The 25,500-nt window shown below is 38.3% G+C and overlaps 1 protein-coding gene across 1 annotated transcript in view; it reads left to right on the top strand.

Annotated features, from left to right (window-relative positions):
- Nucleotides 1-25,500, top strand: part of CACNA2D2 (calcium voltage-gated channel auxiliary subunit alpha2delta 2) — a gene marked incomplete at both ends in the record, with an annotated part of 725,967 nt that overhangs the window by 514,097 nt on the left and 186,370 nt on the right. Inside the window, one exon of the mRNA XM_081316808.1 lies at nucleotides 2,588-2,632. Within this exon, the coding sequence (XP_081172934.1) occupies nucleotides 2,588-2,632 (45 nt within the window). The remainder of the gene's footprint in view (nucleotides 1-2,587; nucleotides 2,633-25,500) is intronic.

The raw sequence follows: 25,500 nt of genomic DNA, 5'->3' as shown, positions 1-25,500 counted from the left end.
GCCCTGATAACAAATAAACCACATCACTGTAATGGTATTTGGAATTGCCACTGGTTGGTGAAAACAATGCCAATGTGATAGGCACTGCATCAATTTTTCCAGAGGCTTCGAGGTACAATTCAAAATAGCAATAGCACTTAGACTTATATACTGCTTCATAGTGCTTTACAGCCCTCTCTAAGAGGTTTACAGAGTCAGCATATTGCCCCCAACTGGGTCCTCATTTTACCAACCTCAGAAGTCTGGAAGGCTGAGTCAACCTTGAGCCAGTGAGAATCGAACTGCCAAACTGCAGACAGACAGCCGTCAGCAGAAGTAGCCTGCAGTACTGCATTCTAACCACTGCACCACCAAGGCTTGATTTTAACATATGTGGTAGAGCTCCCAAGTTTCTCCAGGATGCTTCCTCCTTATGGGGCCAACCCATTCATCATTTTCATGCCCAGTGAGGAATTTTTCCCATAAATGTGAAGGTGGGAAATTACAATAGTGTTTGTTCTTGCCTGCTCTCACCTTGAGGAAAATCTTCTTCTCAGAGATAGAATTGGAATTCACTAGTCGCACATCAAAATAGAACTTTTTCAAAAGGTCTTCAAGCTTCCCATATTGCCTTATTAGTAATGGTTTATGTTACTGTTTTCTCTTTGTAATTTAATGGATTTAGTAGCATCTGCTTATAAATCACTGTGAGTCTGTCTGATTCATCAATATACAAACATAATAAATAAAATAAACAAATCAAAGTCTTTTGCAAATCTTTGAACATTAACACAGTTCTCTCTTAATTTAAATGTTGCAAGAGTATGTATTAAAATACAACTATTTTGAAATACGGTCATTTGAAATACATATTTCAATATGAATTCTGAAGTAGATATCTTTCAAAAAGATATATGAATGACATGGAAACATCATAGAGCAGAATTATGAAAAAAAAGATAGCATGAAGTGGAAATAGAATCATCTGTTCACAGGACAGCTCTCCAAAGAAAGGAAAGAATTATTAATAGCATTTTTATCACCATTGTTCAGGCTCAGAAAAGAAGTTATTGCTTTTAAGCTAGTGCCGTCGCAACCTGCTCTCATTCTTGCTGCAGTTAAAAAAAGGCAAACAATGAGTGAAAGCTGGCCCTTTGGGAGTAATGACAAAATTTGTTCATTTTATTTTAACAACCCATGCATTTTTTTACTTTAATTATGTAGATCATACACATGGATTAACAATGGTATGTTTTTAAACCTAGCTGCAGCATGCCAATTATTTTGTATGCTTTTATTTAGTAATTTGTCTCTGTTCTATGGAATTTCTTAAGCCATCTGAGTTCACCTGTATAGATATGTCACCCTAATGAGGCTTCTTTCTATCATTTTTTATTTATTTTTATTTTAATTCCATTTATATCCCGCCCTTCTCCGAAGACTCAGGGCGGCTTACAAGCTTAGCAGTAGCCTTCATTCTATGTATATGCCTGCTTATTAGGGCTTTCATACACCCCCCAAGCGGCATTATTACAAAGTCAGCTTAATTGCCCCCAACAATCTGGGTCCTCATTTTACCTACCTCGGAAGGATGGAAGGCTGAGTCAACCTTGAGCCTGGTGGGATGCGAACCTGCACTAATTGCAGGCAGCTGGTGTTACTTAAGGAGGCATTAGCCCACTGCTCCACCAAGGCTCTATCATGCCATGTTTTCTGTATCTAGCTATTGTGGTTTGTAAATCATTTATATATTTAAACATTTTCTATGTGGATTTCAAGAATAGAATGGAATGGAATGGAATAGAACAGAACAGAACAGAACAGAACAGAATAGAATTTTTATTGGCCAAGTGTGATTGGACACACAAGGAATTTATCTCAAGTGCATAAGTCCTCAGTCTACATGCAAGCAACAAGTGATAAATCATGATCATGATCATAAAATACAATCATCATAAATCATAAGATACAACAGTCAGTGATAGTCACAGGATATTAAATAAAAGCAATCAACATAAATCGTAACAATCTTGTTTACACCTAAGAGTAGATTTTCACTTAAAAGTAATAGATTACAACAAAATAGCCTTTCTGGCCTACAGGAACCCTAGTTCAGCCATCTCTCAATGCACTGCCACCAAGCATTTTTCTTTTGGAACTGATCATACTGTTCATGCAACTACCTAGTCAATAGGCATTTTTCATGGCAAGCTCTGGTGTTTCTACTGACACATTTCCAAATGACATACATACATGATGCTGATCAAAAGAGATACGGAGTGTCCTTGGCTTAGTATGATAAGCTATTCAACAGACTATGACTTACAGCAAAAGCCAGACAGAAAAGGTGGTGGAGTTGCAGCTGCCCTTGGGGAATCTCCTCCCAGACATAAATCCCAGCATTGTTCCTTCACCTCATCAATAAAATCCAATCACAAACTCTGGCCTGCCTCAAAAAAGTCTCCAAAAGTTTTCTAATAATTCCTCAGGGATCCATGGTCCTATGAGATATTTGGACTCAACTAATATTTAGGAATCCTATCATGGTGAAAAATCTTCCTGGATCCTGCACTGTATATTTATCACACTTATTTCTTTTAATCTACAGGAGGAAGATATTGAATACTATGACTCCAAGGCTGATACAGAATACGTAAGTATCTTCCAGTTGTATTGCTTTTGTGTTACACAGTAAATGGATTCTGTATTAATTTCTGTAGAGTTTTCTTTGCTACAGTTGTTCAGTGCTTACATTCATTTAATGGGCTCCAAAGTAAAATTATGCTTAAAATGGTGAAAAGTAAATTGTGGAGCTGCAAACCTGTCACTCTTCTTCATCAATTGGTAATGGAAAGGAAGTTATAAACATTTAACTACATTTCAACAAGGAGAAATTTCAAAGAACAGAAATAGGACCAAAAAAATGTTCATCAGTCTTGGTGATTGTAGGGTGGTGCGTTGGAGAAGAGAACAAGAATATATATTTGTGTTCTGTACCAGCCTGCTACCGGCCCTGCAGAAAAGGCAGGGACAACCCCTTTACAAACGGCAAGAGGCTGGAACTAAGCCTGCCAAATTTATTAACATAAAACAGAGCAAAACAAGACACGAACCATGAAACAGGAGCTATTCAAACGGTTGCCTTCAGCAAACCAGCCCTCCCACACATTCCCCTTTTATACAGTTCAGGGCGTGGCTTCTCTCTGCCTCCTTCCAAGGTGCCCCATTGCCTTCCTCTGTTTACTCCTGATTGACTGCCTCCTGCGTCGGGCGTCCTTGAACAGGGCCAGCTGTGGGTCATCTTCATCCACACTGTCAGGCTCACACAGCTGGGTCTGCGTCGTGACCAGGTGGGAGGGGCCTGGCTGAGGGCTCTCATCAGCAAGCTCTCCAACCCCCTCAGCAAGCTCTTCAACACCCCCCTCCTCCTCCTCTGAGTCGTCCGACCCAACTGCCGAACCCACAGGCTGACCCTGAATCACAACACTTTGTAAGTTTTATTGCATTTTGAAATGGATTCACAGTTTTATTTCATGGTTTAAATTCTCATTGCTTCCTTGCTTGGTTAGTTGAGGTTTTTTGTTTTGTTTGTTTTGGTTTTGTTTTTGGTTTTTTTGTCACTCTCTCTATATATATATTCTTTTATCAGTGTTCAGCTCAGAAGTGCTAAAATCTTCCCATGTAGTTTTATCAAATATCATAACAATAAATTTATTTTCCAGGATAAGGAATGCTTAAATCAGAACAATTTTAGCACAGAATATCATAGTGAAACCTTAGGAAAAGAAACAGTGGAGAGAGAGAAGACAAGTTTTAAATGCTAAAACAAAACCATCTATCATTGTTAGTTGATTGGAAATATATAATGTCATTGTTGCTTACATCAAATACAGAATTTGCACTGAAGTCCTCCATCTGGGAATAAATCCAGCAATCCCTAAAGAGACTTGTTTTTAACAATACAAGTATAAGGTTACACTACGAAGCTCCAAAGGTTTTATATTTATATGAGTTCGTATATATCCATCTGCTAATTTGCAGTTACCAAAAAATACTCCACCTTCTTCCTTTGTAATTTAAATATAAATTTAGAAGCTAGTGACTACTTGTCTATTCATTACCATAAGCTAGATATGTCTGTTTTCCATCTCCTTGAATGCTAAAGAGATACTGTGGTAATATGTTTGGTCCCCTGCAAATGTTTGTCATGTGATTGACTCATCTACCCTCTCTTTCTCCCATTAAGCTATCCAAAACTGATATCTATCAAAAAAGCGATGGATCTTAGAGGAGTCCTTGCTGCTCTCTGAGCTTGGTTGTTTTCTTGCACTCGTTTCATTACCCAAACTAGGTAACATCATCTGTGCTGATGATGTTACCTAGTTTGGGTAATGAAACATCTGCAAGAAAACAATCACGCTCAGAGAGCAGCAAGGACTTCTCATTTCAACCATGAGCTACAAATATTCTCCTTTATTAGATGGGTCTTTATAGAAGTCAGACATGGTTGATTAATTAGATCTTTTCACAAGGCTTGCATCAGGTTACATATCCTGGGATTCAGTGAAGCTACAATGATATATTACAAGCAGTAACAGAATGACAAGAGTTGGAAGGAACCTTGGAGGTCTTCAAGTCCAACCTCCTGCTCAAGCAGTAAATCCTATACCATTTCAGACAAATGGTTGTTAGTGTTGACTCCTGGCGATCACCCAGATTAGTCCCTGCAGTTTTCTTGGAAAGTTATTGGGAAGCTATGTGCCATTACCTGCTTCCTAGGGCTGAGAGCAAATGACTGGCTTAAGGTCACCCAACTGGCTTTGTGCCCAAGGTAGGACTAGAACAGTCTCCAGCTTTCTAGCTTGATGCCTTAACCATTACCTAAATTACCTAATAATACATAATAATGAGCTGTCTATTGTTATGTGTTCTTGGCAGTTTAGATATACTTCCTTTATTTACGTGGAGATTTTAAAACAGCATTCCCAGTCTGGGCAATTTTTAAATATGTAGACTTCAACTACCAGAATTTTCAATAATGGCCAACCTAATTGGGGAATCCTAGGAACTGAAGTCTGCGTATCTAGAGGATACTCATGGGAGATGGTCCCTAAAAATTGAGAGGGCATATCAAACTCATGACGTCATGTGACACCGCGTGACGTATCACAACTTTTTCCCCATTGCCAGCAACAGGGTGGGCACGGTTTTAGTCTGATGCATCCGGCCCGCAGGGCGGCAGTTTGACATGCCTGCATCTAAAAGTTTTGATTCTCAAGTACTGAGACAATGGTTGGCTCCACTCCATGCTCACTTCGTGATATTGACAAGCTATCAGACAAAGACTGAAGAAGCCAGGTGCATTTTGCTAGAGAAAGTCATTTTGCTTCCTGGGAAAGTTTCTAAAATTAAAGCTAGCATCTGAAATTCAAATGAAGAGCAAACATCTAATTAGAGACAGAATCTAATTCTCTACCCTCCTCCCGGCACAGCCATCCTGTAATTCTGGCAATCAGAATGTTAAGTATAAACTAGAGAGCTTCAGTTCCCCAAGGAAATAGGCCTTTGCTAGTTACTATGTGCAATATGAATACTTGGAGAGAATGCTACTCAAAATTATTCCCAAGTATCCACTCCTGGCTTAACCCACTCCAGAACTGACTGCATTTGATTGGCTGTGGAGTGCTTTTGGAATATTTCAAATTTTTCAGAGCAGAGAAAAAGGAACTTGTATGCAAGAGCAGGAACAGAGGTTGTCCATTGCCAGCTTGGTGAGAAGGTGCAAATCACTAATAATATCTCCATTGAGAAAGCTGCTGTCCTTAAGCTTCATAATATTCATAATAATATTAGTGGAAAACTAACAGGGGATTCCTATATAATTTTCAGACTGGACTATAGAACATTATTCATCCAGTTATATGTCATGATTGAGTTGGTATCAGTTCTTCATATAGAATGGATTCCTTTCAAGATTTGTTTCATTTATGTTTTTATGAATGGTAGCCAACCAAAAATGTGGAATCCTAGACAATAAAGAAAAGCTCATAGAAAACAAAAGTTGCAAAAACCTGGTCACCCTATAACCAGAGGAACATTATAGTAAGAGAGAAGTGACCAATAGTCTACATGTCCAATTTGGTAATTATTGACAAAGAACAGTTTTGAACCCCATCTCAAACACAAACTGGAATTTGATTGGTCAGCCCATTTTCTTAGGAGAACAATGAAGCTAGAGGGCTATAAAACAGAAGCATATGTCCTCAGATTTCTACCAGAAAAAGTCATTGCTGATACCTGCAGCAATATAGAAGGTTAATGCAAAAGCTACTGTTAAGGGCTAAATAGCCCAAATTAAGGGATTACAGGGTTGTTAAAAGGGAGTCAGATAGGTTTTATACTGGAGTTGGTTGTTATCTCAAAAACTGTTTTACAGGGATGCCTACAGAAGTTAATTACTAGGTTTCTTTCACAAACCTAAATATAAGGAGGGTGAAAGGATGGGGAAGAGACAAGATAATCTTTTATCTAAACTTCTTATTCATTTCTTAAAATTTGACCAACAAGCCTCTTCCCCCCCCCAATTTTTACCATTCCTCTTATTAAAAATTCACCTGTGCAAGGAAATCTATCAATGTCTTCTAAGTAATAAACCTCCTTCCTCTAAAAACAATCTCATCTTTCCTATTCACTCTCATCCACTCTCTTCATTACGGAAGGATTTCTTTTCTCATTTGTGTTCAGCCTTGCTTGAATTCCTCAGCCGATGACTTTGCCTTTGAATGCAAAACCTGTAGCATGCCAGACTAGAGCTGCTACTCCTGCTACTACTACTGTTAGTCTAATTTGCTTTCCCCATCCCTCTCTCCTTCTATGTTTTCACACAAAGATGTGCACAGTCATTAGCAGTTTAGAACACATGGCAATAAATCTCTATTCTTGGCGTGCCTGTTCATTTGCTGTTGAAAATTTATGGAGCTATAAAGGGCAAAAATGTAAGAGTTCCTAGAGAAACATTGCTTGCAGTTGATTAGTTTAATAATAAATGGATTTCTAAGGTCAGCCAATATTATTGATATAATTTAGACCTATCTCCTATAAAACAGTAGCTACTCTACCCTCTATATCTAGCATCAATCTGCATTTGAACTTCTGTTTGTATTTCTATTTACCAATTAATTCTGTTCCCTCAGCTCCTCTATCAGTGCTACTAAGTAAGGACTTCTTATTATTTCCTGCTGAACATTGGCACAGGCAGGAAAAAAAGCAAATTTCCCTGCTAGCCTTCTAGGTTCTTGGCTGATTGAGTTCATCTCCTACAATTTTCCCTTAAAACAAGACTCATCTGGGAAGCTTATTCACCCCTCCTTTAAATTACAGCTGGAAAAATAACATTGATGGAGACCAAATAGAACTTGTTTCCTAACATGTTCTAAGTCAGAATTCTTCAAATTGTGTTCCATAGAACCCTGGGGTTCTGGATGAGTAAAAAGGCTAACATAAAAGTTCCTTCAAACACAGTCAATTGTCAGTCACTAGAGTTTTAACTCTCGATCAAGAATTTAAACTTTTAAAGTTTTTACTTTTAAAGTTTTTACTGTGGGCAATAATTTAATTCTTTTTTAAACTTTTGTATTTTTGTAGTTTTATGATATGCCCTGTTCACCGCCCTGAGTCCTTCGGGAGAAGGGCGGTATAAAAATTTAATAAACCTAATAAACCTAAACCTAACCTAAAGTGAGAGGTGGGGTTTTTTTCTCTTTTGTCATGGTTGTACTTTCAAACTTCCGTAAATAAAATAAAATAAACTCTAAAGAGTAGATGTGGATTGCAATGGAAGAAGCCCAAGAACCACAGCACAGAATCATTTTTGCAGAACAGAAGGTCTTTATGGCTTAATCTAGACATTCCTCAAGGAGAATGTATTAGCAGACCTTCAGCTTTGCTTGCTACAGAGGACAATGGTTCTTAAGAATACTTAAGGATAAATTCCCTAAACATTTAAAATTCATCAGACTTCTGACAATCCATGAATAATAAAACACTAAATAGGGGGAAAGAAGAGCAAATTAGTTTCAACTAGGAGAGATTCTTCCTTCCTTCCTTCCTTCCTTCCTTCCTTCCTTCCTTCCTTCCTTTCTTTCTTTCTTTCTTATTTATTTATTTATGATGGCAATGAATCTTATTCCAACAAAATCCAACAAATGTAGAAAAGATGATGAGGATGGCATTGATGATGCAATTAGAAAGATAATGAATAGTATTCAGTGGAACTAAATAAAAATGACCTAACTCTTTCATTTTTGCTTGCATCCATTTTGCCATTTAAATAGAGCATGATCGCCCTCAAATGAAGTTAATTCAGAGAGACAATGTTTATACAATAAAAGTGATTCTATTCTAGAAGCTTGTGGGAGATATAAATGTGGAGAGAAATAGAAATGAGATTCCTATTCTCTGGACTGGTTTTTCATTCCGCTGCCATTCTGATTATGAACTTCTTAGAAAGGTTAATTTTTTAAAAGTGATAAGAAGTCTGATTATTTGTACAAGAGAACTCACATATTTTATATTTGTTTTAAAAATCCACTTTACTCATTCATCCAACAGAGAGGAGTTCAATGTTTATTCACAGAAAAGTGTCCAAATTAACTGACATTCCTCTTCTGGATTCCTCTGAAAGAAGACGAGACTCTTATTCTAATTGTAGAGTTGTAAGATGGTGTATATATCATAATAAAGGCAACAATCACCTGGGACAAAAGTAAGCTTCCCCCTTCCATTGATCATACTTAAGCTGCACTGATTTTCCTGGACATCATAAACAGTATCCTTTGTTTTCTGTCTATGACCAATAATAAATAATTAATTTCCTAGAATGTTAAAAATCAGTAAGCATTTTTTTCTCTGCAGATCTTTTGTGGTTGGATAGATGCAATTCTGATACATTCTGTGGTATGAATAGAAGTCACCTTTGTATGTATTATTTTTAAGAGTCTGATCCTTTTAAACCACATAGCATTCCAGTTCTGCTTTCTAATAAAACATACATAAAGTAGTTTGTGATTGGCGCATTTTATGGCATTTTATGATCTCTCTTGTTGCTTCCAATGCTCAGCTGTTAGAAGGAATCAAAAAGTCAAAACCTGGAAGCTTGGATCCTTACCTACCAGTTCCAAAAGAAACAACTTAGGAACTTGTCAAATTTTTCTGCAATCAGAAAACAACCACCCTAGTTGTTTCTATCTTTCTGGGAAAGAGAAAAATTATATACCTTGGGAAGGAAAGGTGAAGGAAAGTCAAACTGATCTTTTCATTCAAATAAAAACTTGTAAATCTTGAGTTTCTTCCCCAAGATGTGAGTTCTTTACTGTTTGCATTTTTAGGTTGCATTTCATTTTATAATTTTTGTGTTGTTATTTTTTTTTTGTCTTACGTATGTCGCAATTACTGAAACTGAACTTTGAAATGGAAAACTGGTAGAGGAAGAAAGGACTTAATCTTTTTTCATTTCTTTTCTGTTGACCCTACCCTGCCCTTGCAAGAAAGATAGGAGGATAAGAATAAAATTGGGCTATGTTCTTTCAAGGAATAAAAGGCATTGTTTGGGGGGCTTATATCCAGCAAGAAAGCACTGGGGAAAAGTATTTAAAAGCGTCTTTATCCAGTATCAGCCTCCATACTGCATCCTTATACAATCACAGAATTGTCCATTTTGTTACATCCAGAAACCTGTTGCAGGCTTATGCATGTTTACTGGAAAATCTCAGTAAACTGTAATTTGTTATAACTGGGCAGTGAAGATATGATGTAAATGAAGTAACTTTGCCTCTGGATTTCCAGTACAGTGGGTGTAGATGAAGAGCAGCAGTGCAGGAAAAAGAGGAAGAGAAATTGCTAAGAAATTGAGCAAATGGGTGTTACTATATGGCTTTTCCCCTCCATTTCATTTCTTATAATGGAGTTTAAAATGCAAAGCACATGGACTGTGATTGATGCATTAGAGACCAGGGGTATATGAAGCAATGCAAATGGATGGGGTTTCCACGCAAGCTTCGGGAGCTTATAAACTTCACTGCTGAGGGTAGGAGCCATTGGAGCTGCCAATTCCTGTTTTTGCAGATGGTGTTCATAAATGGGATCAACTCTAGGACCCCCAGATAGGCACGTTAGAATTACAAATTAATATTGTCATAAAAATGTAATCATTTTTATTTATTTTTGTTTATCAAATTTCTATACTACCGATCTCACCCAAGTGACCTTGGATGGTTTTCAAACAACACAATTTAATATTTATACCAGGCCAATGAGAAATACACACACATGTATACATATGAAAAATTTATATCTTGCTTGATGGGCCTGGACACTGTGTGTGTGTGTGTGTGTGTGTGTGTGTGTGTGTGTGTGTGTGTGTGTGTATGCATGTATATGTATACACAAAAAGACATCCCAATAAATCATAGCATTTGGCTAAGCTGCTAATATCAAGTGCAGACACACTAGGCAGAATATAAATAGTTCATGTGTTGGGAACTATGTGAGTTACAGGTTTTTCATTCCGCTGCCATTCTTAAAAAGATTATTTTTTAAAAAAGTGATAAGGTGTCTGATTATTTGTACAAGAGAACTCACATATGTTATATTTGTTTTAAAAATCCACTTTACTCATTCATCCAACAGAGAGGAGTTCAATGTTTATTCAGAAAAAAGTGTTCAAATTAACTGACATTCTCTTCTGGATTCCCCTGAAAGAAGATAATAATAATAATAATAATAATAATAATAATAATAATAATAATAATAATAATAATAATAATAATAATAATAATAATAATAATAATAATAATAATAATAATGGACCTTGGAGGTCATCTAGTCCAACCCCCTGCTCAGGCAGGAAACCCTATACCATTTCAGACCACTTCTGGAGGCAGGTTGTTCCACTGGTTAATTGTTCTAACTGTCAGGAAGTTTCTCCTTAGTTCTAGGTTGCTTCTCTCCTTGACTAGTTTCCATCCGTTGCTTCTTGTCAAGATGAGAAAATTAAGACTATTTCCCCCAAAACTCTTATTATAATTATAGCACACTAGGCAGAATATAAATAGTTCATGTGTTGGGGACTGTGAGTTGCAGCCAATCTAGTAAGCTACAAAAGAGACATAAACAGCCTCAGGCCTATTAATGAAAATCAAAGCATATTTTTAGAAGGAAGAAGGAAGATCCGTGAAGGGCCCTTTTTGCTAGAGAGTGACTTGAAGCAGCCTGCCTCAGTCAGCAAATTCCCAAGCATGTAGGCATCAAGACTACATCAAGGAAAGAACAAAGGGAGGAGCGAAGGAAGGATAAATGAAGTGTTCAAAGGCATTGCTAATGAAAAGCAGATGGATATTGCAATCCTAGGCTTAACTAGGAAAAGGTCAGTTAGTTCTTTGGTTTCATATTCCAGGAAAAAGCCGATTAAGCAACTCACTGAGACCTCACCTTAATGAATTTGTTCATAAATGAAGATGAAAAGTGTGCTTATTCATTTTCTAAGATCCTTTGACTTAATCCTGTGTTTCCTGCATTAAACCTGTTTAATGAAATGTGAACCTTCTTTCCCTGGTCATGCGCTGCTTGACACTTGGGAATGCCTTCTTTAATCACACCAATATGACCCTTGTTTTGTGGTGAAGTTGTGGTTCAAACTGTGGTTCAGACAGGAAACTTCAGCATGCAATTTTCCAAACTGTGGCAACCATTTTGTTTCTTTTGAGGAGTAAGATGGTATCACATTGCTTGATTTTATGTTCAAACTGTTGTCCTCCTACAGAAAATATGCTAAGGAGAAAAAGATGCTGTCTACTGATTTGAGGTATGCTAGAGTCCTCCAAGGGACGCTGTGGCTCAGTGGTTTAGGACGCTGAGCTTGTCGATCAGGAGGTCGGCAGTTTGGCGGGTCGAATCCTGAGTGCCGCATAACAGAGTGAGCGCCTGTTACTCGTCCCAGCCTCTGCCAACCTAGCAGTTCGAAAGCACATAAAAATGCAAGTAGAAAAATAGGGACCACTACGGTGGGAAGGTAACAGCGCTCCATGTGCCTTTGGCGTCTAGTCAAACAGGTTTCCTCCAACTAACCAAGAGGAAAGTTCAGGAAATGTCATTTGATTAGTATTCTATCTTATGAGCTGCTGGGGGTGATGGAGAAACAAAAATCCTTCCTTTCCCATTCTTTTTAAAAAAGGATATTTTTTTAAAAAAAAATGCTGTTCCCCAAATGTTAATATATTCCTCTCTATCCTGTGTGCCAGTGCACTGTGTTGGTATGTTGGTAATAGTCATTGACTTGCAAAATGGTCTCTAGATTACAAATCCTAAAATAGAGTGAAGATGCATGAAGCTTTGGTTGTCCTTGTGACATATAGACCACGTTATGTCTAAACTGTTTATCACTATTAATAGAGAATGTTGCATGTTGCATGGATATGCCTAAGGTTGGTTATTTAGTCCATACCTTCTTATGTATCTTAATTAAAAAGAGTGAAATCTTTGATTAACTAAAGGCATAATGAGCATCAAAGATCAATATCTGTGGGCCCGCTGGGGAAACCTATGGCATGAGGAGGCATGAGGCTTGTACTACAAGAGGAATAATTGGTAAATAGTATGAATTAAACAATAAAATAAAAGGAAAAATAGGCACATTTTTCTATGTGAAATTAAAAGGAAAGGGAAGCATACAATAAATCTGAATGAAAAAGGTCTTGTTGTACATAGTGAGTTGATTAATGTATGCACAGAAATGACTGTGTAGATTTAATTATGAATGTAAACATGTATTTCAGAAAGAAATGAATTTGTATCATCGTTCTTACAGGTATAGGAGTTCATACGATGGTGATACTGCAAGTTATACTTCAGAGAATAGTGATAATAAAAGAAATAGAAATGACCTCTCAGGAAAATTGTGCCATAGTTTGAATGAATGTGATCTAAGAGAAAAATTATTCTATTCAGGGACATAAATGGATAGATGAAACTTAAACAGAGGATAAAAAAAATGTTCAAGCCACTTGTAGATCCAAGAATTAATTAGATATTGACTGACTGTTGATTATTTTCTTGGGAAAGGCCTGCTTATTTCAAATAAATGCTTTAAGTGTACCCATACCCATAGCAAAGGAATAAATATGAAGCTAAAAACATGTTTCATCCAATTGTGATGAAAAATTGAGAGAATTTACATAGATACAGGGGTAATAGGAGATTCTGAATGTGGAAAAGATTCTGACTGAGGAATTCTGGGAGTTGAAGTCCAGACACCTTAAAGTTGCCATGGTTGAGAAACACTCATCTAATAGTTCAGGCACTAGACTAGGAGCAAGGAAACCTGAGTGCTAGTCGTACTTTAGGCACAAAGCCAGCTGGGGGATTTTGACCAGACCATCTCACTTAGCTCTAAAGGTAAAGGTTCCCCGCACATGTGTGCTAGTCGTTTCCAACTCTAGGGGCCGGTGCTCATCTCCATTTTAAAGCCAAAGAGCCAGCGCTTGTCCAAGGATGTCTCCGTGGTCATGTGGCTGGCATGACTAGATGCCAAAGGCACACGGAACGCTGTTACCTTCCCACTGTAGTGGTCCCTATTTTTCTACTTGCATTTTTACGTGCTTTCGAACTGCTAGGTTGGCAGAAGCTGGGACGAGTAACAGGCGCTCACTCTGTTATGCGGCACTCAGGATTCGACCCGCCAAACTGATGACCTTCTGATCAACAAGCTCAGCGTCCTAACCCACTGAGCCACCGCGTCCCTCACTTAGCTCTAGTTAAAGGTAAAGGTTCCCCCACACATGCGTGCTAGTCGTTTCCGACTCTAGGGGCCGGTGCTCATCTCCGTTTCAAAGCCGAAGAGCCAGCGCTTGTCCGAGGACGTCTCCGTGGTCATGTGGCCGGCATGACTAGACGCCAATGGTGCACGGAACGCTGTTACCTTCCCACCGTAGTGGTCCCTATTTTTCTACTTGCATTTTTACGTGCTTTCGAACTGCTAGGTTGGCAGAAGCTGGGACGAGTAACAGGTGCTCACTCTGTTATGCGACACTCAGGATTCGACCCGCCAAACTGATGACCTTCTGATCAACAAGCTCAGCGTCCTAACCCACTGAGCCACCGCGTCCCTCACTTAGCTCTAGGTAAAGGTAAAGGTTCCCCCGCACATGCGTGCTAGTCGTTTCCGACTCTAGGGGCCGGTGCTCATCTCCGTTTCAAAGCCGAAGAGCCAGCGCTTGTCCGAGGACGTCTCCATGGTCATGTGGCCGGCATGACTAGACGCCAATGGTGCATGGAACGCTGTTACCTTCCCACCGTAGTGGTCCCTATTTTTCTACTTGCATTTTTACGTGCTTTCAAACTGCTAGGTTGGCAGAAGCTGGGACGAGTAACAGGTGCTCACTCTGCTACGTGGCACTCGGGATTCGACCCACCAAACTGCCGATCTTCTGATCAACAAGCTCAGCGTCCTAACCCACTGAGCCACCGCGTCCCTTTCACTTAGCTCTAGGTCCTAAGAAAAAGACAGTGGAAACTATACAGAAAATGTTGCCAAGAAAACTGCAGGGAGTTATCCATGGAGTCATTAGGAGTAAACACTGACTTAAGGGCACAATAAATAAATAAATATTCCCTACAGAATGGCTTCCATCAACAGCAAACCCATAATGCTTTCCCTTTTTATTGTTACATTCTCCAACTGGATTTGAATGGAACACAGTTCTATAATATGGAGGAAAGATAGAACAGAATGATTGGTAGTGAATTCTAAATAGATTTTCTTTAGAATGAAATGTCCTGCTTCTCAGTGCTATTAATAATTTGTCATGTGGGGAGAGCAAGCAAAACTATTCATCTGCCTCTCACTGCAATTCCAGGTGTATGAGGGAGGGAGATGCTCCTTGATCAATGCTGAATTTGACAAAATTTTGAATGAAGGCAGTCATCATCTGCTAAGAGCTTCCTTGTCATCTTCATAAAGCTATATGCCATTACCTAATTACAGGATAGTCATCCAGATAAGGTAGTTTGTGTGGTTTATTCCAGGGACGTGTTCCAGTCCAAACGCTCAGAAATGGTGGTATGTAATATGCAAACACATTCTTTTAAATTCTGTTCTTAATAGGATTGCATGTTTGCAGCTTTATAAAAAGATGCAAGTTCAGTGACACTTTAAACATGTGAACGGAAAACCACCACATCTTACAGAACCTTTAAAGAATAGATAATGAAAGGAAGGCATCTGTACTTGTACCTTTATTTTTTCCTACCTAAATGTAAAACTTTGCTTTTCTCCACACTGAAACTCATTTTGTTGGATAGGGCCCCATTGTTCAAGTTTGTCAAGATCTTTTTGGATCCTCAGTTTGTCTTCTGGGGTGTTCTCTCTTCTTCCCTTTCTCCCTTCAAACCAAGGCAAGGTTGGAGTGGAGGTGGGGTGGAAAAATAAGACTGACCCATGTGCCTTTCCAGCACTGGCTTTAGAAATGCAAGAGAATCGCTTACCTTTCTCAGTGCACTTAAAGTATCACTGGAGATTAGGGTCCAATTCTTCTAGAGAGAGTTGAGCTTTTTAAAAAATTTAATTTAGTTTTGCCAGCATGTTCCTGCTCACTGTGAAAAACTAGAACTGGATTTCAAGCACAATGCACTGAAGTACTGGAACCAAGCAAAGTAAGGAAATTAAAATAAAACCTACTGTCATAAAACCAAAGGTGTCAGATTTTGTCATGAAGGGTATTAACAATCATTTTTAGCATTATTCTACTGAACTGGCAGAAAATAGTGATCTTGCCCTTTATCTGCTTGTTCTATTGGCTACTCCAGTTTGGAAGGAAGATAGATAGTGGATGAAGGTTTTTGTTTAGTCTTGATCAAGGCGTCACAAAAGGATCTCAGTGTTCCTTTGCAAATGATCTGTCATCCTTTTTGACTGAGAGCAAAGCTTTCAACAGAAACAGAAAAGCAGGAGGAGAGTCAAACATTGCCTTGTCTTTCTAGATTATTATTTGAAATCAACCTGATTTTTTTTTAAATTCCAACAAGACACATGCCAAAAGTGCACTTTTTAGATGTTGTGTTCAGCTGTGCAATGTGGATCTTCAACAGACGGATGAAAACATGTTGAAAGGAAATACCTGCAGGCTATAAGCTAGTAAAAACTCATTAGATTATAATAACAGGTGACCTGCTTGGAATAATGGTTTTAAGAATGTAAACACTCTAGTTCAGCGGCTCCCAAACTTTTCTATACCCCGCACCCCTAGAACGCTTCTGATATATTCACGCACCCCATACGAAAGTTTGAAATAACGGCAATGAATTATGCATATACAGTATAATTTTGAAAACCCAAGTTTTCACACCCCCTGGAATATTGTTTCAGCCCCCCCAGTGGGTGCAATCACCCCTGGTTAGGAATCCCTGCTCTAGTTAAAATGAAGCCTACAACTGACTGATTCTGCATGCAAAGGTAAGCCTGTGCCCCCACCTGCCCCCCACCCAAAATCCCTTGCCTACAAAATGATGTGGCAATTTAGACTATGGAGTCCTCTCCCTTTACCTGGGGTTTGTCTGGATTGCATGTGTGCATGTTTGTGTTTCAAGTTGTTAAAGAGCAGAAAGCAAGAGGGAGGGGGAGGAAAGCTCCTAAAATGTCAGCAGCAGATGAAGGGCATTGGAAAATTTAATCTCCTAAACTCAACTAATGTGACATTTGGATTTCATCTGATAAGCAATTGGTCTGCAATCCCCCGGCCCATCCCCTTTCTTCTCTCCTCTGGCTGTTAATTTAAAAATAAATGGTCTAGAAAGATCTCTCAATACTACCTTTGGCAACTTACTTTTTTTAAAGAAGCAAACAAGCAAGAGAGACTGATTGTTATTTATAACCTGAATGGCAATAAAGTACCAGACTCTTCTACAATGTGTTATGATTCTCTGCAGTGTGCTATGCTGAAGCAAAATGCATTAAGGGCAATAAGGGTTGCAGTTTTAATTGGGGGTATATTTCTTAATCCTAGAAGGAGGTCTTAGTTTTTTGTTGTTGTTTTTTAAACAGCTGTTTGTGTAAAAGAGCATTCAGGGCTGCATCCTTCAAGAGAAACAAACTGTGACCATCTTGCAATTTAAGCTACCCTTTGTTTTCTTGGTTATTTGTTGTCTTGTCTATTGTTCAAGAGAAACTAAGCCCCCCTCCATGAATTATTCCCCCAATTCCAGCTAATTCCTCAAATCCAGCAAGAAAGGCTAGCCATGCTGTTAGCCAGTTCCCAAAGGGCTTTGCTAAGAGCATGATGGCATCCTGTTTTGTATGAGAGGATATTTACCGGTAATGCTACATTTCTTTGAATTCCTTGTGGGTAGTCAGAGAATGCATGATTTTCTGATCTGAGTGCTGATAATGGGAAGCTACATGAATCAAGGACAGGCTGTGGCATTAGGGAAAATCTTTGGACAGAGAAGGACAGAGAAGGAGAAGCAAGCAGGGGACAAAGAGCAATCAAATTTCATTTAGTAGCAGACAGAACAAGATGGGGGGGGAGTGGATTGGGCTCTCTGGCTCCCATGAAGAATGGTCTATTAGTCTTCTACCTACAATTAACCATAAAAAAATAATAGAGTTGGAACAGATCTTAAAGGTCTTCTAGTCCAACCCCTTTCTCAGGCAAGAGAATCTAAAGCATGTCTGACAAATGGTTGTCCAATCTCTTCTTAAAAACCTCCAGTAATGGAGCATCCACAACTTCTGAAGGCAAGCCATTCCGTGCATTAATTGTTCTGTCAGGAAATTTCTCCTTAGTTCTAAGTTGCTTCTCTCCTTGATTAGTTTCCATCCGTTGCTTTTTGTCCTGCCTTCAGGTGCTTTGGAGAATAGCTTGCCTCCCTCTTCTTTGTGGCAGCTCCTGAGATATTGGAACACTGCTATCATGTCACCCCTAGTCCTTCTCTTCATTAAACTAGATATATCAAATTCCAGCAACCGTTCCTTGTATGTTTTAGCCTCCAGCACCCTAATCATCTCTGTTGCTCTTCTCTGCACTCTTTTTAGAATCTCAACATCTTTTTTATATATTATGGTGATCAAAACTGGTTGCACTACAGTTAGTCCTCAACTTACAACCACAATTGAGCCCAAAATTTCTGTTGCTAAGTGAGACATTTGTTAAGTATGACCTTTCTTGTTATGTGAATCATTTTCGTTGTTAAATTAGTAACATGGTTGTTAAGTGAATGTAGCTTCTCCATTGACTTTGTTGGTCAGAAGCTTGCGAAAGGTGTTCACATGACTCTGGGATACTGCAACTGTCATAAAAATGAACCAATTGCCAACCATCTGAATTTTGATCACATGACCATGGGGATGCTGCAGTGGTCATAAGTGTGAAAAACAGTCATGTCACTTTTTTCAGTGCCATTGAACAGTCACTAAATGAATTCTTGTAAGTCAAGGACTACCTGTATTCCAAGGCATTCATTATAAAATGAATGCGATCTACTATCTTTCTGTTAATGCAGCCTAGGACTGCATTGGCTTTTTTTGTGGCTGCAGCACACTGCTTACTCACGTTTAAGTGATTGTCAAGTAGGACTCCTAGACCTGTCTCACAGTTACTGCTATTGAGGCAGATGTGTTTGCATTTTGGTCTTCTTGCCTAAATGTAAAACCTTACTTTTCTCAGCCTATTTGGTAATGGTGCTATTTTACTTCACTGATATCCCTCATGCACCAATGTATTTAGGAGGAAGGAAGTCACCATCCTTGTGCCTTTTCATCAGTCTCTTAAGTCCTTCTTTGAAATCTAGATACTGGCCAGAATGAAATCACTGATTTATTAAGAACTGAAGTCTATTATGCAAGAGCCAAAAAGACTGAAGAGGCTGAATTCAGTTAACCATTAGTTCAGCATGTTACGCATACCTAAGCAAAAAGCAAAGCACTGCAGCTCAACTCATAAAGGGCCTTGGTGGAGCAGTGGGCTAATGCCTCCTTAAGTAACATCAGCTGCCTGCAATTAGTGCAGGTTCGCATCCCACCAGGCTCAAGGTTGACTCAGCCTTCCATCCTTCCGAGGTAGGTAAAATGAGGACCCAGATTGTTGGGGGCAATAAGCTGACTTTGTAATAATGCCGCTTGGGGTGTGTGTGAAAGCCCTAATAAGCAGGCATATACATAGAATGAAGGCTACTGCTAAGCTTGTAAGCCGCCCTGAGTCTTCGGAGAAGGGCGGGATATAAATGGAATTAAAATAAATAAATAAAAATATTCCATAAAATGAAAATTCTAATCTACATCTTGCATTCATTAGTCCCTAGATTGCTATATAATTCCCTTCTGACCCAGATTTCATTGATTATTTTTCCCCCTTAATTTAGCACTTAGCTAGTCTTTCTCATAGAGAAACAAAACATAAAAGTAGATAGTCCTCTCTTTTTTTTACAATCTCACAACCTTCCTGCAATTAATAGGTTGTCCAGTGTTTGATGTTTCTGGACTTATAATTCTAAGTGAAACTTCGCCAAATTTCTCTCTGTGTAAATTGGGGGGCAGGGATACTGTGCGCAGGGTTGTGGGAGGGCAGTAATATATTCCCAAGTAAGTATCAGGCCAAACAGTTATGATAGATAACTGGTTATTTCTATAAAACCTGCTATGATGTCAAAATCAAAGGTATCATGAAGGAAGATAAGCATCCTTCTAAGATCTGGTTTAGTTCACTAGGGGAGAACACTCTCATCACTTAGAAAAAAAATCTATATAGGTCAAAGGCCAGGTAGTTGGCAATGGCATCAGAGAAATACAGTTCTTAAATGGCACCGCTGTCAGCTAACTTAATGCCAGCAGCCTAATTAGGCTAGGTAGAATCTGGTTAGTAGTTCTGATGAGTATTGATATTTCACTTTAAACCTCCTGGTTTTAAGAAACAGTGTTCTTGCAGCAGTTTTGTTAAATGTTTTTCTTAAGAATAATGGATTCTTAGGTTCAGAAAGATAAAATGTCATCCTGACCTACCATTCTTTTAAATCCCATTCTGAACATATTCACTGTGCATGGGCCACCCCACTCCAAATACTAAATTACTCCAGCAATTAAAAATAATTGCCATTTAGGGAGCAAAAATTATAATTTCAGAGCATTAGATTCTGGCATTTACATATTAATTTTATTTATTTATCACATTTATATTCTACCACAATTGTATGCAGATTCTTGGTGGCTTGAAATATGGGAGGAGAAGCAATAAAATCAAAAATACAAAAACTTGTAGTCAAAAATGCAGACGCATGCATTCCAGATAGCATCTGGCATCAGCTCCTAAAGGCCCTTGGGAAATGTTCAATTCTCAGAACTTCCACAAAGTGACTAGATTAGGCCAAAAGCACTTCGGACAAGAGGCAATTCTAGAGGGCCAGCATGATGACAGAAAGATCAACCCCTGTGAATCTCTGATGTCCCAAAAATTGGGAACAATCAGCTGCTTCCCCAGCATATTGAAGAGGTCAGGCCAATTCCAGTAAAGAGATGTAGTCCTGAAGTTAACCTAGCATGCAGGCATAAATAGGTTAAGATTAAAACCAGCACTTGAAACCACACCCATAAGCCTATGGGAAGGCAGTACAGGGCCCACAAAATAAGTGTAAGCTAGCATCTGTGAGCATTGTTTATATTGCACTACAACCTAAGCCCACACACAAAAGGCCATTTTATATCACACAAAACTTAGAGTTTATATTTTGATAAGTGAAGATACAAGAAAGGAAGAGATAGAAAGGGGAATGAACCCATTCAATTGCATGAAATATCTATTTTTAGTAAGAAAAGATAAAGCATCACCAAGAAGTATTATTTTATTAGTCCTAGATATTGGTGGGAAGGCAAAGATCTGTTCTCTATTTCTTTATAGTATAGGAGACAAGTTAACAAAAGTAGTCTGAGGAAAAAAGCCAGTCTTGTCCAGTGGTTAAGGCATCAGTCTAGAAAGAAGGAGATCATGAGTTCTAGACCCACCCTGGCTCAAAACCCAGAATGGGACAACTTGCCACAGCCAACTCGCCAGAGTCAACTCACCATGGCCAACTCATTGAAGGACAACTCGCCGCAGGACAATTCAACAATTTAATTTATTTAAAGATTAAAAAATTATTTTAATTTTTGTCATTTCACATTTCATTTTGTCCCTCCTTTGGCATCCTTTCTTTAATGATTCTATTCCAACATTTCTTCGATATTAGTGTGACTCTTGTCCTGTGGTGAGTTGGCTGCAGTAAACTGGCCACGGCAAGTTGGGCGTGGTGAGTTGTCCTAGACCCCTCAAAGCCAGCTGGATGACCTTGAGCTGGTAACACTCTCAGCCCTCAGAAGAAGGCAATGGCAAACTACTTCCAAAATCTTGCCTAATAGTAAAGTAGTTTGTTAGTAGAAACAACAAGTAGGATTAGGAACAGTTTTGTAGCAGAGGGGAGTATCAAGCACCCTTCCCTGGATGTATTCAAGAGATGCTGGACAGACATTTGAAACAGATCGTTTGACTCAAATACCTGTACTGACCAGAGGTTGGATTCAATGACCAAAATGGCCCCACAAATTCTAGGGAGACCTAGCAACCAGAGAGTTTAATTTACCAGTATTTCTTTACCTATTTGCCATTCAAAGTATATGCTATAATACTGATTCCATATATTTTGTACTATTATCACCATGAATAATTAGGACATTTTTCAAAGTAGTACGGGAGACTTAGAGAGATGTGCTGGGACTGAGATGCGTGATCTCTGTTATAGAGCCCATTTGGGACTGCGGTGTGTCATCTTGCTTTATACACCACCTTCACTAAATGCCTCATTAAAACTAATAAGAATTGTTCTAGGCAGGATGAGAAATGACATGGTCTAGTTTCCTTGAACTGTCATTTCAGCTTGCAGGTATGTGAGTCTCAGAAAGGAGGAGCAACCTAGATGAGAAGGGAATTTGAATGGATGCTTCCCTTTCACAAATCAGTTATTCCAGCTGAATGTCAAGCTTTTTAAAACTTCATGTCATTCATTTCCTTTCTTTCTTTCTATCTATCATCTATCTATCTATCTATCTATCTATCTATCTATCTATCTATCTATCTATCTATCTATCATCTATCTATCTATCTATCTATCTATCTATCTATCTATCTATCTATCTATCTATCTATCATCTATCTATCTATCTACATTCAAATGAAATTAGCTGAAGACTTCAGCTTTTGAACAAGAACAGGATAGTAAAAAAACGTATGGTATTTTTAAAATTTTGTACCAAATAAAAATGATAGTAATGAAAAAAATGAAGAACAATGATAATGAGAACATACTAAAGTGTAAAACAGGCATGAATGGTGAATTTTTACACGTGTTGTTGGCAAGCAGATAAATGGAGATGTGATATAAGCAGTATGGCAGGAAGTGACTTTTAGACAGGTGTGTTTTTTCTAACTCCAACCCTACTCCTCTGGAGCTTTCTAGAGATGAGTTCTATAAATTTGCTCATAACTTCCAACATCATTGAGAACACCAGATTAGGGATGGCCTGCTTATTTGGCTGTAGCACAGACTCAAAGGCCATATATTTTGCAGTGTGCCACAACTTTTTCTCAGTTCACTTGCACAAAGCAAAATTCAATCCATAGGTGCTACCTAAATTGTCAGCCACAAATGGCCTTTCAGCATTCTCCATCAAATGTCTGGGCAAAAATCCTCCTTTGCCATGACAGTAACCTCCAAGATCCAGTGGGAGAATTTTGCTTAGGAAATCTTCCTTTGGCATTTAATTGAAGCCTGGATAAGTAACCAGGGAGGTTAACCAGTGTAGCTCACTGGACAGGTGATTACCCATCAACACACTGCACACCCTTTCTCCAAGTTATAATTAGGTAAATATAACAGTACCACAGGCTAGCCCTGGGAGTTTCGTTGAAATTCTCTTCTGCATGAAAACTATTTCTCTTTCATTCAGCTGAATGAAAATTGTTGAAAAAATACAGGAGAATTTCTCTTACCTGCACTAACTACACAGAGAAAGACACACACACGCGTGCGCACGCACACACACACGGCATCATTTGAGAAAGATTTTCTCTCATGCTCTCTGTTTATTGCTCCCTTGTCAGAAAGATTTATCTCATATTAGTGCTATCAAATGAAGCTCCTGAATTTTATATCTTGTTATAATAAAGGAAGGAAGCTTGAACAGCTTCTTACAAATGAGAAGCAGGATTAAATAAATGAATAGGCAGGTAAAAGATATATGTAGTCATGCAGTGCAGTATAATGTTTGCCTCAACTTCTCTAAGACTAATCTGTGAACTCTTATTATTATTTTAAATTTGCACACAACTGGCCCTATGTTATTTAATGAATTACATTTGATAAGTGAAAATCTAGCAAAGAAACATGAAAAAGAGGAATATCTTTGTTCTGGAATATGAATAAGAAATACTTGTATGGTCACTTGTATTCTCAGATTTTGAAGCCTTTAAAATAAGGGTTGGTATATTTTATACTGACTGAAACTGCTCTCAACAGAGATACAATGTACAGTGCAGAAAGGACAAAAATAAATTAAATCACAGAAAAGCAGTCCTTTTAATTAAGTCATTGAATAAATAATTACATGGCTGTGTCACTGAAATTTAAAACATCATGTGTGTTCTTTCCAAGAAGGAAAAAAAATATAAATGGTCCACAACTTCCTTCCACATCTATTGTGAAGTACAGAATGTTCTCTTTTAAGGATTCTCTTAATAATATCACTGAAAAGTTGAAAGCTTGTAAGCATTTCTTTGTCTTTGTTGGCATGATGTTTATACTTCTCTCAGATATTAGTTGGTTTTGTCTGATTTTTCTATCCTCTTTTTTGATTTATATGACATCTTATTAAAATGAAGCAATTCAGGTTGGTAATGACATAGTACAATAGTGTAACCTCTGGTATTGACAAGGCAAATTAGTTAACCTAGGGGGAGTCCTTTGCTCATAAAAATCTCAATTTGCTCTCTAAACATAAACTACAGTAATACACCAAAGATGAGGATTCAGTTCGGTGTTATTATATTGTTAGATTTGACTTGCTGAGTTGCCCCTTAAGGGGAACTGCAGCCATTTCCCGTGTTGTATGCTAGTAGGAGCTCCTAAAACATAATTGGGCTCTGAATCTTTGCAAGAGTTGCTCCATTAAAACTCTTGTATATGATGCATTTACACTGAATACATCTGCTGGAATTAAAAAACAAACATTGCATATCTAATCTGTTACTCTCCCTTGCCGTGGATAAAACTGTTCTCTGCTTGTAATTATTGGGAGAACTACCATCTTCCCTTTTCTTGTGCAGGCTGTAATGTAAGGCATCTACTTGCTCTTCTTTTCTCCATTGGGAACAGAAATCATGGGGAGGTAATTCTGAGAGGCCTGAAAAGCTCATCTGAAATAAAAAAGGCAAGCAGCTTTCGAAGGAGCCAGGAGACCCAAACTATCTATCTATCTATCTATCTATCTATCTATCTATCTATCTATCTATCTAGTTATAGATATATAAATATAGATATAGATATAGATATAGATATAGATATAGATATAGATATAGATATAGATATAGATAATTATTGAAAGTAAGCCCTCCCCAAAATTACTTTTGGTGGTTCCATTGGCCTGAAATGCAGCATGCAGCACTTGATCATGTCTATTGATTGAAGTCTATGTAACTCAATATGCACAAGGCTCTTCTCAACCAAAGATCTTTAGGACAAAAATAAGATATGAAGGTCTGTGGATGTTAGCATAACTTGGGTCAATTTAAAAATACTAAACATTTTTTCCTCCAAGACTAGACCAAAATCAATCACATTTTGTTTTTGAAATGGGGTGAAGAATGGAGTTAATATGCTTTTTTTCAACAAACTTTCAGCACTTCTTTCAAACAAAACGTTTATTGAAATTGCTAGTGCTTTCAATTGTTCTCTCGTCCTATGCAGCACTCTTACACAAGCAGATGGGATAAGCTATCTAGTCTACTCTGAACTGACAGAGAAGCTCCTGCATTAACCTTGACTTTCAATGAGGTTCAGCTTACCTAGAGCTGGCAGGCTCACAATCTAGGGGTTCTCCTGAATTGATAGTTCCTGATTAAAGAATATCTGGCAATTATAGCTAGAAGTGCCTATGCTTAGCTCCAACTGGATTTTATAGTTGCACACTTATCTAGATCAAAGTACCCTTAAGAACTTCACTCATACTCTTGTTCTTTGTTTTCAGTTACATTACCATAATTTGCTCTACATAGGGCTGCCTTTGAAAAACTCAGTGGCCAACATATTTACTGGCCAGTCATGATGCTGCCACTTTACTTTGGGAGCTGTATTAATTCTGAGACTTTTCAAGGCCTGGGAATCAAAATAAGAGATTTCTATTCCCAGATAGATTCTGCTTGACTAGTTTTGTTGATTAGGGAACCCCAGAGAATG

Source organism: Vipera berus (assembly GCF_964194415.1).
Source record: "Vipera berus genome assembly, chromosome: 2".
Taxonomy (NCBI): domain Eukaryota; kingdom Metazoa; phylum Chordata; class Lepidosauria; order Squamata; family Viperidae; genus Vipera; species Vipera berus.
Note: the sequence above shows the minus strand (reverse complement) of the source record. Positions and strands in the feature narration are given on the sequence as shown.